The following is a 20,394-nucleotide window of genomic DNA, read 5'->3' as shown; positions in this document are numbered from 1 at the left end:
TAAAAATAATTATTACAAAAACACTTATCAGGAATGAAATTGATATGAGATTTTGAAAAAATATCCGGATATAAAAGATAAACTAGTTAATAAAAAGACAAAAATAAAAAACATTTGAGAAATTAGTTGCATGAGTTCAAAATATAAATTTAAAGGGTAAAAAATTATAATTCAAGAACATTCATTTATTATATTTAAAGTTAGAAGGTGCGAATGCACCTCTAAACACGATATTATCTAGTTAAAAATTTAGATGTGATGTTGTCGAACTAAAATTCTAACCTTCAATTTATATTATTTAAAATTACTAATAATGAGTTATAAATGTCTAATTTTGAGGAGAATAAATAAATAAAATAATTACTTTTTCACATTCACGATATACACTTTTATCTAAAACATTATTATACGCGTTGTAAAAAAAAAAACACATTGTTATATGATTTCTTTTGACGAATTGATAACACCTATATGGTTGCACATATTCATGAGCAAATAAAATGGGTTATAATTGAGAAAAGGAATCATCACTTTTAATGTTCAGGTTAATTATGATTTTGGTATTTATTTATTTATTTTATATATTTTTATCTGTTAGGTATAAAGAATTAACATACGATATAATATTTTTTTTTCTTTTTTCCATGCAATTAATACATCGACATTAAACCATGAGAAACCACCATAAGGTATTGTTATTATTTGTCTTTTGTCATGGCAATGTTTTATAAAAATAATATCATCTTTTCCTTTATTTTGGTAAGGTACCATTTGTTAGATAAAGGATATTTGGATAAGCAAATATACTTGTTGCATTATCCCAATATAAGGTACTACAAGTCCTTCAACCAAGCATATTTATTTATCTGAAGTTGTATTGATATGTCATTTTAAATGTTTAAAAAATTATGGAAAATACCTAGCCAAATACCAACAAGTTGATATTATTGTGCCTTCATTTTCTTTGCACAAATATATCCGAAGAAGCTCTGAATATAACGTGATTTTCGTTTAGATTACATACATAATGACAAGCTTATAGTCATAGATATTGGCAGTGACGTAGATAATGTAAATTTGGAGAATATATATATTTACTTCGATGAATGAGATCCACAACAAAATTATTATTTTTATTTTCTTCACTACTATAGAATATGAAATACTATTTTTTCATTCTTTTGTTCGGTGTAAAACTTATATTTTAATTGGCGTGCCTTCTTGTATTACAGGTTCATTTCCGTTTATTACCACTTATTAAAAAAAAAAAGCTTTCTATTATAATTAAAAATCTATCGCCAAACAAAGGGTTTCAAATTTACAAAGTTTCATCGACTTAAAATAATATTATTGAAAAATTTAAATTGTTTCTAAACAATATAATTTTATTTAAATTTAATTATGTATATATTTTTTTCAATGAAAAAACGAAATACATCACAAGAAACAAAAATCAAAACAAATATGACTATTCACTGTTTTCAAAAGCAATAGTTTGTTATACTCGAAAAGGATTAAACAAAATTATCAATTATTCACCATTCCTAATAATATAAAACTTTTTTTTTCTATTTTTATGAATTTAAATCATTAAAAATATTTTCAAATATTGAAAGTAGTAATTATGCATATATAAAATTAAAACTAAATATGAAATTTAATTTAATGCTATTTTACAGTAATTCATTAGCTATTTTGACCAAATAATTTATTTTCAATAAAATCGTTTATAATTTTTTAGCTTATAATTTATAAACTTTCAATTTACTTATAAATTTCGGTTAATTTGTGAAATGCACAACATTGTTAATTTTTTAAGGTGACAAATAAGTTATTTTTTAAACAAGTAATTTTGTTTTTATTTATAAAAAGTTACAAACACTATTAGAATGTTATAGATTTTTTTAAGTCAACAAACAATTAAAATGAGAGTAATTTCATTAAAGTTTCAATGGGAGGAGTATAGTATAGGAAATAAAATCCAATTTTACTTAAACATTGGTCAAAATTAATTTTCCCAAAAGCAAAAACAACAAATTTTAAAATGAGGGAAGGAAGAAGTAATTTGGCATTTGATTTCTTGTCTCAAATCCCAAATATGAAATACCACTGCATCTCTTAGGAATTAGGATGATATATGGCGGGAAAATGTCATTATGGTCCTTACTCCACATTCCCAATATATAAAGCCCTAACCCCCCTTTCACAAAACGCGCGTTTATCTCTGTTCTGCTCTTTACTCCAAAGTATCGCTCTCTTCCTTCTCCCATCATCGTACCAATTTTCCGCACCTTCACCGCAACATGATCCAGCAGTTCCACCATTAACTCTGCTAACGCGTCTCGCTCACAAAATTTGGTGCAATAGTGCTTATTCCGCTCTTTATTTTTCGCCCTTCGTTTTCAATTTCGCTTTTGTTTTCGTGGAATCTAGGGTTTTCTCAATCCAGGGGATCCGTGCTAGGTTTTCGCAATATTCCTTATCCACGTGCTTAAGTTTGTTTTCCTTTTATTAATTTCCGCCCCTGCGTTGTATTTTAGGAACGGATCGTGAAACACCGAAACCTTAAGCCGAAGTTTGCCGCGTAGAAATGGAAGGTGGTGCGTTTGACGATGAAGCTGAACCGGCCGTTACTATCGGCGAGTACCTTGATGAAGTCGAGGAACGGGAACTGGTAAGTCATTTTCTACATTTCTGCTGTACTTTCATATCTATATGAAACGATCGAGGTTTTATGTGTATACGAGTTGGTTCTTTGTTGTTGTTACTTTGCGTCTCATTTGGTTGATAAAGCTATTGTGAAGGTCTATGTTTCAGTTATGACTTATGAGTTAGAATGTTTGGCTTTTGCCATTATTACGACAAAGAGCGGTATCGTTACTTGAGTTGTGGTCTTTTAACCAGTAATATAAACCTGATATATTCACTTGGAGATTTTGGTCTATCTATCTGTCGGACTGATCTGTCTGTTACTTGTTAGGGTTTGGACAATTTTGTCAGTGAGTTACTAGAAATTATGTTCCATCTTCAATTTTAAACATTGTTTATCCTTGCTTATTGATCGTAATTTATTCTGTTAGGGGAATGTAAAGTGAATATTGAGTAAGCATTGAAGATGATTCATAAGTGTATTTGAAATGAGCTGAAATTATTTTGCGATTATCCATTATTCTATTATGTTCTACTAATGGGGCACATCCGCACATGTATGGTTTTTGATAGCATTATTGTATAATTATGGCTGGCTTTCCTACATCTTTTGGATTGCTAGAAATGTAGCCCTTTAAATTACATGAAATCTAATGTGTGGTTCACTCCTTCACTTTTGCTGGGATAGTTTTCAATAATTATGATAGTTTATTCTTTATCTTTTATTATTTGTTTCTAGCTTAGTTCCATTTTCTCAAGCATGCTTTTTGAGAATTAGAAAGGTAACTTGTGTATGTGAATGAAATACATTATAATTGTGGCATATGATTTGCATCTGAGTTCTGAAGTGAGCTTGTTTTTTTTCTTGTGCACTTTTCTGTATTGGGAAGAGGCTGCTGATTGAGATTCAAGCTTTATAAGCAATTGTGGTTGGGCAGAGCTATTCCTCTTAATGCTGACTTATTGTTGTTATGATTGATTTTGTTTTACTCAGAAGTCAGAATGTGGCATGATTCAAATATTTGACACTTTAATCATTGGCTTTTTCATTTTTGTAGGAAGCTGATTTAGTTTTGGGGGGTGATGATGGCAAGGAATGTACCTACAACAAAGGTTATATGAAAAGGCAAGCAATTTTCTCTTGCCTCACCTGTACTCCAGATGGGAATGCTGGAGTTTGCACAGCTTGTTCATTGTCTTGCCATGATGGTCATCAGGTAATTTTCTTTTGTCTCTAGAATTTTGGATTGCATTAATATAAAAATGGAAATGGATATGGATTTTTTCATTAATGCTTACCATTTGACGCTGAGTTGTGATAGTAATACATGTGTTAGTTAAATCATATGTTTGATTTTGTGAGGACAGCAGGTGTTTTGAGAGGAAAATATTTAGTCATGTATAATTTCCACAGGGGAACCTGAGAATGTTTCCTTAAATTTCCAGTTGTTGATTTGTGTTGTACTCTAGATGTTTTATCTGGAGTCTCCTGGGTCCATGGTTACATGCTAATAATGTTACCATCATACTCTTTCTCTAACTTATAAGTAAATCATGATTAGGATTTATACATTTATTTATAGTGACCAGAATTTTTCTCGTGGGACATAAAGTTGGTTATTGGTGAAATATTGTATTGTATTTTGTGTCACTTATATTGGGCATGTTTTGATACTGGGATGGGTACACTTTATGTGAAATATCTCGAGCTTTATTCACTAAAATAAAATTTATTACTTGAATATAAACCCAGTTTAATTTTGTGTCGATCAATACTCATACAATATTGTTGTTGATGTGTTCCGAAGATTGTAGAGCTATGGACAAAAAGAAACTTCAGATGTGATTGTGGGAATTCAAAATTTGGTGAACTCTACTGCAAGATTTTCCCAAATAAAGATGTAGAGAATGTTGAGAATTCATACAATCACAACTTTAAAGGTTCCTATTGCACATGTGGTCGCCCTTATCCAGATCTAGATGCTGAAGAACAAGTAGAGATGATACAGTGCTGTCTATGTGAGGACTGGTTTCATGAGGAGCATCTTGGTCTTGAGTCTTCTGCTGAGGTTGGTATCTTTGAATGTGGTGTTTTGACTTCTCTTATCCTTTTATTGTGTTCTTGTACTTCAGTCTTGTGTGAGATTTATATGCAGTTTTTGGAAAATAAAAAATATAAGGGTTTTTTTTAATAGACTTGCCAGGCAGGTTTTATGTTAAATCACACCATACTATCAGTTCATGTTGATAATAATCCATATTTTTCTGAAACCAAAGTATATCTATAAGGACATAGACTTACAGATTTACTTTTTTTTTTTTCCTTTTGTTTTTAAATGTCGGATGTCCCGCTGAACTAATAGTTTTTGGCTTCTGACACCATTTGCTGCATGTTTCTGTTGCATTGAAAAAATTAACTTCAGGCTATAAATGTTAATGAATCCCTTGTGAAGTAGAAACAAGACCTGAGCTTTAGAGATCTTACAAATTATAAATTTTAAAACATAATTAAGAATATGAGGCCATTTAATTGGGACTTGTTAGCATTTGATTATAGTCTTGCTTCTAAATCATTTTGTCATTATTCCCTTCAGAAAGAAGGTATTTTTTCAAAATGCTGATGGTCCCCCTACCCCTTTTCTTTCGTAATCAAATCAATAATTAAAGAGAATCTCTGACAAATTCTTTACAGAACTTTATGCTATTTCACTTTTGGTATATTGGTCTGAAGGTAAACTATATTTGTGAACTGTGATGTATCAATCACTCATGTTTTCCATTTTGATTATTTATTGTTCTTGCTCTACTTCAGATTCCCAAAGATGATGAAGGAGAGCCAACGTATGACGAGTTTATATGTAAGGCATGCTCTGAGGTATGTTTCTTTCTAAATTTATACCCTAAAGAAATATGGGCGGTTGGAAAGCAGCCAGATACTGCTATTAGCAAGGACAAAGGTGTTTTGGAAGATGTGCCTTCAACTTGTGGATCTGAAAAGCTAATGTGTGATACTTCATATAATTCTCCAAAAATTGATGACGCACAAGCTACTGTTGATTCTAATCCTATATCTGATGAGAAGAGTCTGTCTCAGGCAGAGAATTGTAATGGAAGTATGGCATCAAATCAATGCACAAAAAGCACTGATTTGCATGTTAATTGTCTCCTTGGTGTTGACATTCTTGCTTCTTCCCCAGTTTTACATGGTAAACCGATGTTCCTCTCCAAAAATTGGAGACATGCTTTATGCAAATGCAATACTTGTTTGGAGTTTTACAAGCAGAAGCAGATTGCTTTTCTACTCGACAAAGAGGACTCAATTGCGGAATATGAGCAGATGGCCAAGCTAAAGAGAGAAGAAAAATTGCAGCAACAAGAGGGTGCTGAGTTAAGTTTTTTTAATAAACTTGGACATGTAGAGAAAGTGGAGATCTTGAAGGGCATTGAAGAGATGAAAGATGGGCTTCGTGCATTCCTGGTATGTTCTCTGACATGAAATAGATTTCTTATATCATGTTTGGTCACCTGTTCAAAATTGTAGAAAGGTAACGCCAGTTCTGTAGGCAAAATGAGACAGGTGCATAGCCTTGTTTAGTTTTGTGTTGTGGTTGATTATATGTTATATTTTGTGACAGGAGTCTGCAGACTCGTCAAAGCCAATTACTGCTGCTGATGTACACCAGTTTTTTGATGACATTAAGAATAAGCGTCGTCGTGTACAGTGAGTTTTTGTTGTCTTGGTGGTTCAAGCACGTTGGTCAAAACTTTCAAAACTGTTTAGAGTAGATTTGTACTATCTGATGTTCGAAACTCAAGCCTGTATGCTTTATGATATTTATATGACAATGCTCTGCTTGTATCAACTTTTCTACTTGCTAGACTCGTTTTGGTTCCTGGAGTTATTTTGGATTTAACATGTGGCTGTTAGATTATAGATTCTTATCGCAACACATTCAAGTTTTTGGTCCATTTTTTAAGACGTCAATATAAGTCACCTTATAAATAAGTCACTTTTTAGAAAATATACGTCTAATAAAGTGTGTTGGTAACATCCCCTCTCTAAAACACTACCAAAGCAATTTCCGTCTTTCAAAAATTGTGTCAAAATCCTACTTCATAAGCAGTGAGAAATGTTGATAGTTTCATTTATTCAATTTACGGGATAGAAGTTTTTAATTTTGGTATGACATTATCATCGTATAAGATTCACTCGCAAGATGATTTTGTACTTAATTGTTTAATAATTTATTTGGTAAATATTAATATCCTATGAATTCTATCGATAGATCGGAGATTCTTAAACATGATAAAGTTTATAAAATTTTGTTTTGAAATATCGGTGATATTTTATTACACAATTTTATTTTAATATATATTAATTTTTTAAATGTGTTCAAATCTTACATTGTGCATCAAAAATAAACTTTTATTAGACTTTGAGTGGCGTGTCTCAATTCTATAAATGCAATCTTTCATTGATGTCATCATAATTGTCGTAATTAAATCACTTATAATCAGTCACATTGAAAAATGTCGCCACACCTATAATTAATCACACAAGGTGAACAGAGAATGTCCTGTAAATATCTACACTGTCGCAACACCCTTTCTAATGTCTAACCATTTCCAATAGAGTGAAGATACAGCCTCCTAAAATTTTTCGCTGAATCATCTTCCAAACATTAAAAAATTAATATTTATTAATAAATTTATTATAAAATAATTATTTAATTTAATATTTTATAATTTAAATTATTATTTTAATCATTCGGTTTAATGTAATTATCATTTTTCTTTCCAATAGGTTCACATGCAACAATGGTCCAAATTGGATGCATTCTGAACAGAGATGTCATGAAAAGGATTTATAGGAATTAGAAAAAAAAATCGATGAGCATTTGTAAATATGCTACATACCATATATGAATCGTATAGCACCATCTTTTTCAAGACATCTCTATTCGAGATGTGAATCATTGATGCATGCACACGTACCAAAGTTGTTACGTCAATACAAACATTTAGGTTATGTTTGTTTTTAAAGATGGAAAAGGGGGAGTGGAAAAGGAGGGATTTGAAGAGAAAGTGTGGAAAGTGAGGTTGTTTGGATTAAGGGAAAGTGAGTAGAAAGTGTAGAGAAAGTTTGTGAAAGTTTGTGAGTGAATTGATTGATGTGATAGTTAAAAATTTTGGTTTTAATTGATTAATTGGTAAGATTACTATTTTGCCCCTAGAGTAAAAAGAGGTTTATAATTATTGTAATTAATATTGTAATTGATAGTTTGTTAAAGATATTATGAAATTTAGTTATTTACAAATATTATAAATATAAATATTTTACTGAATATAAAAAATAAAAAATATTATGAATATAAATATTAATTTAACTTTGTAAAATATTTTATGTAATATATATATTTACAAATATTATAAATATAAATAGTAATTTCACTTTATTAAATATTTCATGAAATTTAATGATTTAAAAATATAAAAATAAAAATGAAATTAACTCTATATTTTTATTAAAAATAAGATTATTCATTTAATTATCCAATTATTGAGTAGTCTATTTAAATGTTTAGTAAATATAATATTATTAATTTAATAAATATGTGTAATATAAGTGTAGATTATATTAAAATTCATATCTTTTTTGTTTATAGTATTCAATAATTACTATCACCCTAAATAATTATAATACTTAACAAATTTTCTCAAATTACAGCTTTCTTATTCGTCATAATTCATGTTTAAAAGTATCTAATAATTATGTATGTATTGATAAATTTTTAATAATTCAAATTTGTATATTATTTTAAACCATGTTAGAAATTTTAAAATTTATAACTCTAACGGAATAAAAATTTGTTAAATTTCATAATTTCTAGTAAGATGATATTAGCTTATCTAATAATAATGAAAAATTCTTTAACCTTGCATAATGTCGTATATATATATATATATATATATATATATATATATATATATATATATTGCATATATATATATATATATATATATTGCATAAAACATATTTTCATATACAAGATTGAAAGTCATTGCATGATAAACCGTACATTTATATGTTACATAAATGAGAAATTGTGACATTACATTTAAGTTATTATAATTTGAAACATTACAGAACCCTAAACAATACAACAAGTTATCGGATAGCCAATCAATCACTTGCACCCATTAACTTTAGCAACTGGTTTAGACGCAGATGTGAGGGCAAGCCAAAAAGTCGCCTAACATGTGATGGATTATTGCACAACCAATCATAGCATTGAACCATAATCTGCTCATCGGGTAGGTTCATGGCGACTAACATCTCCCATATATCTGACTCTGAATACTGAACAGTTGATGTGCGCCTCATAACATTTATTTGCTCATTAATTAAATCATTTATGCGTTCTATAGCGACCACCTGTCTTTCAACAATGTCAGATAACCTCTCAGTTAGGTCATTACCTCGACCGAAGTAATCTATAAATAAATCGAGTTTCGTTGTCAATTTATCAAATTGGGCATCCATCACATCAACCATAGCAGCTTTTCTTTTCGTGCCCCGCGACGACGATGTGCCACCAGTACCAGTAGATGCAGCAGATGGTATTGACTGAGTACCATCACCAGGACTGTACGAATCCACGTGCGGTGGGGATCGATAAGCTGTATCAAATCCTGCATCAAATGGCTGCTCCTCTGGGATCGTGTCAGCATCATCGTTCAGGTCAACCGTGACTGTAGATGGTGTGATATTCCTACGTGCCTGGCGCGCTGTCCTGGCCATATGGCCTGTGGCACGATCAGCACCCCACAATTCTTCCATCAAGTCATAGTAGCGGATGGGATTGACTCTCCATTTAGCTGCGGAAGGTTTAGTCTGTACAAAAATGAGAATTATTAACAATCGTAATTACAATGTTAGAGTTATTGAAGCAATAACAACGTGTAGAATACTACCGTTAGCAACTCATCCCATACTTCAGGCTCAGCTGAAAAACGTTTTGTAGACTCATCCCACGCGAATCCACTAAGTCCACAAAACAAATCGTGAACCTCACGCCATTTATCCTTAAGACTTTTCTGCCTATTTTTGACATTATTTTTTGTTATGCCAATTAATCCAGATTGTCGGAGAGATTCAACGATGTTATTATATGCTTGGGTTGTCCAACTACCATCAACCCGATTACCCAACCTAGCCTCATCAAGCATAGCACTTAGTAATCGAAAGTCCATTTCATCTGTCCATTTTGTGAACTCGCGGACCGCAATAGACGATTCAGGTGCAATAGCCTTGCCTCTATTCATTTTCCACCTATTACAAACACAACAAATGTTATCATGATAAAGATATATCGATATTATGCATGACACGTTGTGATGGAAGACATATATACATTTACTAACAAACATTTTATTTCATACACTATTTCATACAATGTCTAATTATTTTGATAATCTCTCCACATTTCATTAGCTATAGAATCCCTTAGGTTTGACCCCTCCCTATAATCCTCCTCACGCACTTGAGTAGACATGGTATCCACATCTTCTTCCATCAACTCTCGATCCACTTCAGCTAACAGGGAGTCATCATTGTCAACCCCTCGAAGAAAATTGTGCAGAATGCAACATGCTAGTATTATATTCGTCATTGTATCCAAAGAATAATGAGGCTCTGTTCCACTTGCTATTATGGGAAATCTTTTCTTCAATACACCAAATGTTCTTTCGATCACATTTCTTAGTGACGAATGTCGGTGGTTAAACAATTCTCATGGATTCTGTGGACCTCTTCGGGAATACTCTTTAAGGTGGTATCTTACTCCTCGATACGACGTAAGTATTTGTCTCTTTAACATAAATCCAGCATCCCCCAAGTAGTATTTACCTAATTAAAGTCATTGAAATTATACTTGTTAGAATTTATAAAATATGTCACCATACACGGGTTATTAAATGACAAATAAGTAACCTTGTGGTATGATTAGTGGATCCTGTCTACTCAGTGCATCCTTTAATATTCTTGAATCTGATGCTGTCCCTTCCCACCCTCCTAAAACATATGTAAATTTCATGTCAAAATCACAAGCTGCGAAAACATTTTGTGTTGGCCAATCTTTTCTTCCACGAAATCGGGCCGCATCAGATCGTGGCACTTTAACTCGGACATGAGTTCCATCTATGGCCCCTAAACAATCCTATAAAGTAAAACAGAGATAGTACAATTTTGTTATTAATCATGACTGATAACGTTTAGCTAAAAATATTGTTGGGTTTTTATTTTGATTACCTTAAAGTATGGATAAAATCGACTGTTGTTTTGAATGTAAGGTTGCACATCTACTCCGGATGGTTGAACTAACAACTCTCCCTCGAGCATAATTATGGCATTCAATACGTTATGAAAGTGTCGACTAACGGTTTGACCAGAGCGATGGAAAAAAAATGAAACAGTTCGATTTTTGACATTATGTCCAACAATATGGAGAAATTTAGCCACTTGTTCCTCCACTGTAGATCAGAAGGCATCCTTAACCAATCCAGATCCTCTTATTCGTTCGCACAATGTAATGAATGCCATAGGTCCCATGCGAATAATGTGTCGACATTGTTCAGTGTGAATAAGATACGACATCAACTCGTGCCTACGACGTTCTTTTTGAGAAACGAATTCTCTAATATGACTTGATGTACAACGTACAGTAGACAACATATTTAACCCAAAAGCTACAAGACAAAGGATTGTCATGGCTCCTACTTGGGTTTGCATTTGTACCTGACTTTGTATCTGTGCAATTAAGTTCGCGTTGAAACTATCTTCGTTATCTAAATGATTAACATCCATATCTTCATCTGCCATCTGAATTTTTATCACTTCAATTTACATTTACTCAAACGTATAACATATTCGTAACTTATATTAAATATTTGATATACCCTTAAAATTTGATATTTTTAATATCAGTTACTATACTATACATTGTAAACAAACATGTTATAATTTCATATACATAAGTCGTAAACCACATGGCAAATAATATTTTGGCAATATATTGAATTTTTTATATTATTTACTAACAGTAAATCATTTTCAATATTAATAATTAAACATATTAATTGTTATACCTTACACCCTTCAAAAGTAAACTTTATAATTCCATTTAATCTAGTCCAAATTTCTTAACCCTAAACACACTTATTATTTAATATTTAATCAACTCTTTATAATTATATATAATAAATTTTTCAAATTCATATTTTCGTAAATTGTATATATATATTAAATTATTAATTTTAATTATTTAGTTATGATAAATAAATTATTTTGGCTGTTTACCAAATATAAAATTTACAAATTTTGTACTATAACCCACATAATATTTAATTAAGTCTAACATTATATTTTTAGTCTACATTTTCGATTAAATTTTTTTTTCTAGTATTCAATAAGTACTAAACCATACTTATTTTTAGTTATTATTTTTTTCCAATACACTAATTTTCTTAACCATATATAACTATCAAATAACATAATTAGTATTGAATAATGAATAAATTATTTCTAATTATATTTAATAAATTTTTTAAATTCATATTTGGTTAATAGTATATATTTATATTAAATTATTAATTTTAATTGTTAACTTATATATATATATATATATATATATATATATATATATATAAATAGTTTTCCTTTTTCCATAAAAATCATAATATTAACCTTAATAATAATATCATACCAATAATATTCATACAATAAATAATTAATATAACATCATTAAAAAATATATATAACATATTATTACAATCAATAATTATTTTTAATAACAGAATATGACAAAATAATTCAACAAAATATACATATGAATTATTCCTATCTATATAAACATATAATATATATAATTAAAAAATAAATAAACAAGTAAATACATAACATTATATATATATATATATATATATATATATATTTATATATTTATCTATATAGTTATATATATAAATGTATGTTATTATTATAAAACCATCAGCTTACACATCAATTCACCATTCAAAACTACAAATTATTCAGCATTCAAAACTATATTAAATACTTACCTCTGACTTTCTCGGTTTCACGTCGTCGAACTTGGCCCTTTGCCTTCGGGAGGTCGTCGGAGAAGATGACGGCCGACTTCGTCGGAGAGTCGGAGAATCAAACCTGCAACACGAGAAGCCATAGTTAGCAATGGAACAACAAAACAGCTGCTACATCATGCAAAAATGACGTCGGAACAGCGTCGGAAGGGAGATGCAAAGGGTGGCGCTGGATCACGAGACACGCCACCCCCGGAACCGACGTCGTCCCCCTGCATGCAACCGCTCCATAATTGATTATGCTCGACTGCATAATCGATTATGTGGCACCCATAATCAATTATGGGGTCACATAATCGATTATGCAGCCATGCATAATCGATTATGTGAGCCTGTAGCTTCCATGGCTTCCTCCGGCGACCTTCGACCATTCCGGCAGCCATGTCATGGACCGTTTTGCCATGGTTTGCTTCTCCTTCCTCGTTGCCTTCGGCCACCATACCTGGGAGGGCAGCACGTTGAAACTACGAGGAAAGCTTCTGTGACCTTCTTCAGCCTGTGTAGAGCGACGTCCTTGGAGAGCTTTCATGGAGGTCCTTATACGCACATATTGAGTGCTTTAAACTGGAGGTACATAATGGGGTAGATGGGTAGCTTTTACTACCTTCAACTGTGCCCCCGTGAGTTTGCATGTGTTACATGTGCTTTCTGTCCTTCCATGCAGAGTAGCAGTAGAAATTGCATGTCCTTTCTGTGCATGCATGCAGAGCAACAGTAGAAAGATGCTTCCACGTAGCCGAGGGCAGGTTGGTCTTTTTCACATAGCTGACATGGCTTTCCCCAGATTTCCCCTCCTTTCTCCGTTGATGAGCGAAGATCATTTTGTACGTCTCTCCCGCTTTTCCTCGCTTTTCCTTCCTCGCTTTTCCTCGCTTTTCCTTCCTCGCTTTTCCTTCCTCGCTTTTCCTTCGAAACAAACACAAGTGACCCCCTCTTTTCTTTCTACAGCAATAGTCTTTCCGCGGAAACAAACAGAGACTTAAAGGGCAATCCTCATTCACCTCATGTAGTTATTGATGTGATGACATTCGTCTCATGTAGTTATAACAATCACGTTGATGATGGCGTTAAGGAACTGTGGATGACATGACAAATCTAGTAGTATCCGTTAAAGGATACATGCACTAGTTTTACTTGATTCGTACCCTTAATTATAGGGCCACGTGGGAGAGCCTATCATGTCATAGTACAACTTCAGTGGTTGTCTCTTTGATTAGTATTTAGTCTTTAGATTTTATGGTATGATGATCACGTTGAGATGTAACCTTTCAATAAAACATTCTTATTTGTAGGCCAAATTTGAGGGGATTAGTGAAGTACTTAAGCCCACATATGATAGAAGGATGCAACATAAAAATCACAAAAATGGTATTAAGCAAGATGTTGCGTATCAGGAAAGGAAGACCCAACCCAACAGCAAGTCATGATGAGCATTCTCCACCACATGGAAGAGTGATGCATTTTTAGCAGCACCCATGGGTATGTCAGAAGAGCTTTTGACATTCTGCACACAACCAGATGTCTTGATTGCAACATCTAATGATGCATGCAAAGTATTTGGATGTGGAGCTTGTTGGTAATTGGGTTTTGTATTTTCAATTGACATGATAGATCTAGATGGATCCACCTTTCCAACTTCAGCTTTGTTTTGGCCTTCTCTTGGACTCTCTGCTCCATGTTTTGGCAAGCCACCAGGTACAACAGAGTGTGGTTGCAGTCCCCCATGTGGAGTGCGCACTAAGGTAGTGTTTGTTTTCGGTGATTTATTGTTCATGAGAAACGAAAGGTGAAGAAAGTGGGTGTTTGTTTCTGGTGATTTGCAAGGAAAGGAAGGCGAAGAAAAGCGATAGAAGCGTCGTTGCCATCCTCGCGCTTTTGCGAAGAAAAGATATGAAAGCCACGTAAGATTTGTGAAAACCCGATAATACCCCTGTGTCCCATGCATGCAGAGACTGTGCCATGCAGCAGAGGAATCTCTGCCATGGTTCATGGGCCTTTCTCTTTCGTTTGAGTGGCACAGTGACGTGTTTGAAATGAGTTTATAAGAGACTTGGAAGCTCTGTGTGTGATGTGTGCTGGTGCGAGGGTGATTGTTGTTGCAGTGATTCTCGACGGGGCTCCATTGAAGGTAAGCTTCATCTCATTTCTTTATGCATAGGAAGGGTAGGAATGAAGCATAATCGATTATGCATGCCACATAATCGATTATGCAAGATTATGCCTCAGCATAATCGATTATGCAAGATTATGCCTCAGCATAATCGATTATGCAAGCCCATAATCGATTATGTGGCATGCATAATCGATTATGATGGTCTATTTTCGCTTCCAGGCGAACCCAGAACGGACCGTTCCAAAAATCAATTTTATGAGCAATATGCGAACTCAGAACGGGCCGTTCCACTTTGAGAACGGGCCGTTCCACTTTTAGAACGGGCCGTTTCAGACATGGCCGTTGTGAGGTAATTTGTAACACCAGAATGGCCCGTTCTGGTCTGAGAACGGGTCGTTCTGGATATCAAATTTTGGCATGACAAATGAGTCCAGAACGGCCGTTCTGGATTCGAAACGGGTCGTTCTGGACACATTAATTTGTTAATAAATAATGGTTATTTAATACTCTTTTTCACACACACACACACGTATATATATATATATATATATTTAAGGTATTATATATTAAATATTAATATTTAATTTATATATATATATATATTTATATATAAATTAGATATTAAATATTTAATTTTCCGGTTCCAGATGAATCGTTGGAGTGAGGCTCGTGGTCCTACGGCTGGAGTTTGGTGCCGACGTCTTCGAACTTCTTCGAGTTTGGAGTGCACAACAAATCTGCGTTTTCAGAAATGGAAGATTCGAATCTGAATGTGAATAGGGATGACAAATAAACCCGTACCCGTGGGTAATACCCGAACCCGTCCCGACTTTGACGGGGAATACCCGTTTTGATCGGGTACGGGTACGAGTACGGGTAAAACCCGATAAAAGAAATCGGGTACGGGGACGAGTATATACTTACCCGCCCCGTCCCCGTCCCCGTCCCCATCCCCGTCCCCGGTTTATTTTATTTTTAAAAAATTAACATTTTGTTATAAAATGTAAAAGGGTCACGCACGCTGAACAAGAGCAACGCAAACACTTATTAGGGTTTCAATTTTCAAACCCCATTTGACGACCAAGCACTCCAGTGACGGAGCCACCAGACCAGCCATGCAGCCACCGCGCCATCCGCAAAGTCAGGGAACTCGCCGGTGAATTTGGTAATAACCTCTCCTTTCACAAGGTGCTCCTTCTGTTGTCTCTTTCGTCCAATTTCGATTCGTTCCCTGCCTTTTTCTATTCCTCCATTATTTTGCTTCGTGGCTTTTGCTTTTTCTGGATTCATCATTTTCTGGATTTAGGTTTAGATTTTTAATTCGTTCTTGCCAGATTTGTGGAATTTTGGGATTATAAAGATAAGTTTAAAAAAAAATTGTAATTTTTTTTTTAACGGATACGGGTACGGGTACGGGTATACCCAATACCCGACGGGGACGAGGATGGGATAAAAATTCCATACCCGCTGGGTATGGGGACGGGGACGGGTATGGGTTTCAGTCGCGGGGACGAGGACGGGTATCACGAAACCCGTACCCGCCCCGCCTCGTTGCCATGCCTAGATGTGAAAAATTGAGAAGAAGCAGAGGGGTTTATGGATAACGTTAAAACGCGAGCGTCTCTTTTTAAGCTATGGATTCTTTTAAAACTTTAAAAATGTTTTTTTATTTGAATATAGAAATGTCTTAAATTAAAATAATTATTAATACTAGAGGGTCGAGGCACCTCGTGCCTCTAATAATTATACATAGACAAATATTAGAAATTTTAGAAGATATAAGATTTTTTTTTACATTCAAAATATAATAGTAATAAGTAATGTAAAATTATTTATACGATTATATTATTTATCTAGTGGGACCGAGAGGCACTTCGTATTGGATAATTCATGCAAAGGGGATATGTATATACGAATCGAACAAAAATAGTTCGTGCATATTTGTTCCTCCATTATTTTCTATCAGATATGTTTTCTTGTAAAATTATTTATACGATTGTATTATTTATCTAGTAAGAAAAAAGTACTACGTGTCTGTATTGTATTAAAAGAAAAAATAAAAAAAAATGAAAAGTTACTCATAAAAAGATAATTATTAAAAAATAAATAAAAGATAAAATGGTCCATATAAAAATGAAAACTAAAAATAGTTATTGACAATGATATTTCCTTTATATATTAGTATAGATTTATTAGTTCGAAGTTTTTAAATTTAGTTAAAAATATTTTTTCTAATTTTTAAAATAAAAGAGTATAATGATCAGAAAAAGTGGAGACCAAGGTAGTTACTGAAAATGGATACCTTTTTATATATTAGTATAGATAAAATAAAAATATATTATATTTGTAAATTGATAATAATATAATTTTTTTACATGTAAAATGCTTAAATTGTTTGCTCGTATAAAGGTCCGGAAAATGATTTTATTTTAGTTAGGAAATTGTGGTTAGTAATTAGTTAGGTAACAGTCATTATTCGTCTCTGTACATTGTGAGTTGATTCGAATTAACGTCCTATAACCACTACGTTGTTTTTTCAATTCCTCTTTTCTTTTTTAGCTATGTAATATTTAGTTTTGATTTTTGCTGGAAAAAATTATTAAGGGAAATTATATTCGCTTTAGATTTTTTTTAAATAAATCTTTATTAATTATGAGATGAAGGATATATTTCATAAATAAAAACAAAACTATTGATTTTTTTTTACTTTACATGAGTAGTGAGTTATATATTTTTACTTGAGTATTTAAGATTATTAATTAAAAAAATTTATTTAATATTCTTATTTACTCAAAATAGTTTTTATTATATTTTTTTAAAAGGTTGATATTATATTGTATTTTAATATGATAAATTATTGACTTATTGGTTCATGTGATATTTACTGATATTTGTAAATATTTGTTAATAAAATTTGTGATGAGTAGAAAATAAGTCACTTTAATGAAGATATTTGTGTAATGTGTAAAAATATTTTATCTACTTGTAGGTAAGACACATGTGACACATAAAAAATAGATAACTTCAATAAATATTCACAAGTAATCAATACAAATAATTTTTTTATTTATAGATAATTACACACATGATAGATAAAAATGAATAACTTAATAAATAACATATTTAAATATTTTTTGACATATAAAAAATTGATAACTAAATTAAATATTCTTGATAGTCTGAACTTTTTTTAAGGGGTTTAAAAGTTCATAATACTTGATAAAAAAAATTTATGATAAAAACATGTTCCTACAATATTAAATAAAAAATTTTCCTACCATTATCATTAACAATGTTATTACAAGAACACACATTAAACTAATTTTAATAAAATATGAGTTTTAAAGTAAATTTATATTAAAATTAAAAATTAATTTAAGATTTTTAATTTTTCAAACTTACAACTATAAACCACTTTAATAAAAAAAATATTTAGATTTAGGATTTCATTTATAGTTTGATTTGACTCCTATAAAAATATAGAATTTTATATTACCAACCAATTAAAAATAATTGTAACTTAAATTAATTATTATAAAAGTTAACATTTTATAATTAGATGAAAGTGCAAAAGTTTATTATATTATGGATGTATTTTACTTAAATTAATTTATTTAATATCAAGTTTATTTTTTTTTATTTTTTTATTATAGATTGTGGGTATAAAGATTCATACATCGTTAAATTTTAGGGCTAGCTATCTCACCCTTTGAGGTGTTTCTAATATAGCGAGGAGATTAGTCACTGCTATCGGCAGTGAATGGGACGAAAAAAAATAAAATAAAATTCATACATCATTAAGCAATTACAGATCACTTATGGTTGATGATAAACACACCTCCACTCTCGTATAAATACATCCCCTTTTTAAAAAAACATATATAAAATGTCTAAATTACCCTTTTAAAAAAATGAAATTCCTAAATTTACACCTTCCTTCCCCGCACCTCCCTTCCCAGCACCCCACACTCCACACCCCTCTTCTTCCCAAAGTCTCTTTCCGCTCAATGTCATTAAGTAATATACTTTTACAGTCATTCTGAATAGAAAAAAAGGACTAGCCCCACCATAACCAGCATAAGAAAGACTCTTTTACAATCATTAGCATTCCGGAAAGTACTTTTACAGTCATTAGCATTCCGGAAAGTACTTTCTGGAATAGTAAAATTATTGTTCATATAATTCCGGAAAGAACTTTCCGTAATAGTAACTTTAATATTATGGAAAGTACTTTCTGGAATTATGTAACAAAACATTTCCGGAAAATACTTTCCGGAATAAGAATTTAATATTATGGAAAGTATTTTTCGAAACATTTTTATATAATTTTGGAAAGAACTTTCCGTAACAGTAAGAAGAAGAAGAAGATGAGTGCCAGAAAGAGAAAAAAGAGGGGTGTGCGAGGTGCGGGAAAAAAAGAAGAAGAAGAGGAGTGCCACAAAGAGAAAGAAGAGGGGTGCGCAATGTGAGACCCTACTTCCCCTTTTGATTTTTTTTCTCTCCCCGACACCCCCCTCTCCCACTCACTTTCCATTTCCCTTCACCCTTACTCTCCTTACTCCTCCCTCCTCACTTCACTAATCTTTCTCCTTGGGGTGTGAATTCAAGGTGCTGTTTCGGGTGTTGAGGACTAACTGAGGCATGGGTTACTTTCTTCTTCGTGGAGCTTTTCTCCTTCTTCTCCTTTCTCATTCCTGGAAGTTGCGATCTTCATTTTGAGGTAAGGGAAGCTAGTCTTTTGGTTGGTTTGGCTGAAACAAGTTCTATGAACTCTCTTGTGGCTGATGATGAACGATTTCGTTTGGCTGAGTTGCTGAATATTTGGGGTTGTGGGGGGTTTTGTGGTCTTGAGTCAAAAGTTTGGATTTTCTTTGATTTGTTGTTGCATGCATATAAAGCCGGTATCTTTGAACTCCTTGATGAAAATGTGACATTTTGATCCGTTTGCATGTGTTTGGGATGTGATTTTTCGCAGGTTTTGATGAGATTTTCGAACTGGGAAGGGTTTCTGTTTGAATTTGCGCTGGGCGCAGTTCTTCGCGCCAAACGCAAATTGAAAAGAGGAATCCCTGGGTGAATCGCGCCGGGCGCTGGAAAAACCACGCCGGGCTCAATAGACCTCTGTAGGTCTCGGGTTCGGAATTGCGCCGGGCGCGACTTTAACACGCCTGGCGTGCAATTTATTTTCAGAATTTGGCATTATAGTCTGCATGAAAGTTGTAGCCTTGGATGTTAGTTTTCCAATGGCGCTGGAATCACTGAAAAATGAGTTTTAGAACTCCAGATATGGCCATTTTAGTGAAGAGGGGTCAAACTGTCAGCATTAGTTATAGCTGTTTCGATTTTTAAAATTTTTCACAAGGTAGATGAAAGAATTAGGATTTGGGGTCTTCATGAGAGTTGTAGGAAATTTTCTTATCATTAATATGATATAAGGATGAACATGATAGGAGCATTATGACTCTAGATATTCT

At 32.5% G+C, this 20,394-nt stretch overlaps 1 protein-coding gene across 2 annotated transcripts; it reads left to right on the top strand.

Moving 5' to 3' along the window:
* The first annotated feature begins 2,186 nt into the window (after window positions 1–2,186).
* On the top strand, window positions 2,187–6,563 carry LOC109810927 (PHD finger protein-like protein). 2 transcript variants are annotated; one of them, XM_020374536.3, is made up of 6 exons: window positions 2,187–2,358; window positions 2,541–2,674; window positions 3,708–3,866; window positions 4,458–4,718; window positions 5,462–6,127; window positions 6,285–6,563. In XM_020374536.3, exons 2-6 carry the CDS (start codon window positions 2,591–2,593, stop codon window positions 6,372–6,374), a joined length of 1,260 nt encoding a protein of 419 aa, XP_020230125.2. In that variant the 5' UTR covers window positions 2,187–2,358; window positions 2,541–2,590; the 3' UTR covers window positions 6,375–6,563. The 2 variants fall into 2 exon arrangements, with proteins under 2 accessions (XP_020230125.2, XP_082922635.1); XM_083066509.1 differs by having other exon boundaries at window positions 2,187–2,463.
* Window positions 6,564–20,394: the final 13,831 nt, after the last annotated feature.

This window comes from Cajanus cajan, chromosome 11 (assembly GCF_000230855.2).
Source record: "Cajanus cajan strain Asha chromosome 11, NIPB_CcT2T_4, whole genome shotgun sequence".
Classification (NCBI taxonomy): Eukaryota; Viridiplantae; Streptophyta; class Magnoliopsida; order Fabales; family Fabaceae; genus Cajanus; species Cajanus cajan.
The sequence above is the reverse complement of the archived record's forward strand: the minus strand, read 5'-3'. Positions and strand labels throughout refer to the sequence as shown.

Coding starts and splice junctions, on each gene's coding strand:
- LOC109810927 (XM_020374536.3), top strand. CDS start 2,591: ATGGAAGGTGGTGCGTTTGACGATGAAGCTGAACCGGCCGTTACTATC. Junction 2,675..3,707: donor AAGTCGAGGAACGGGAACTG/GTAAGTCATTTT, acceptor TCATTTTTGTAG/GAAGCTGATTTAGTTTTGGG. Junction 4,719..5,461: donor GTCTTGAGTCTTCTGCTGAG/GTTGGTATCTTT, acceptor GCTCTACTTCAG/ATTCCCAAAGATGATGAAGG.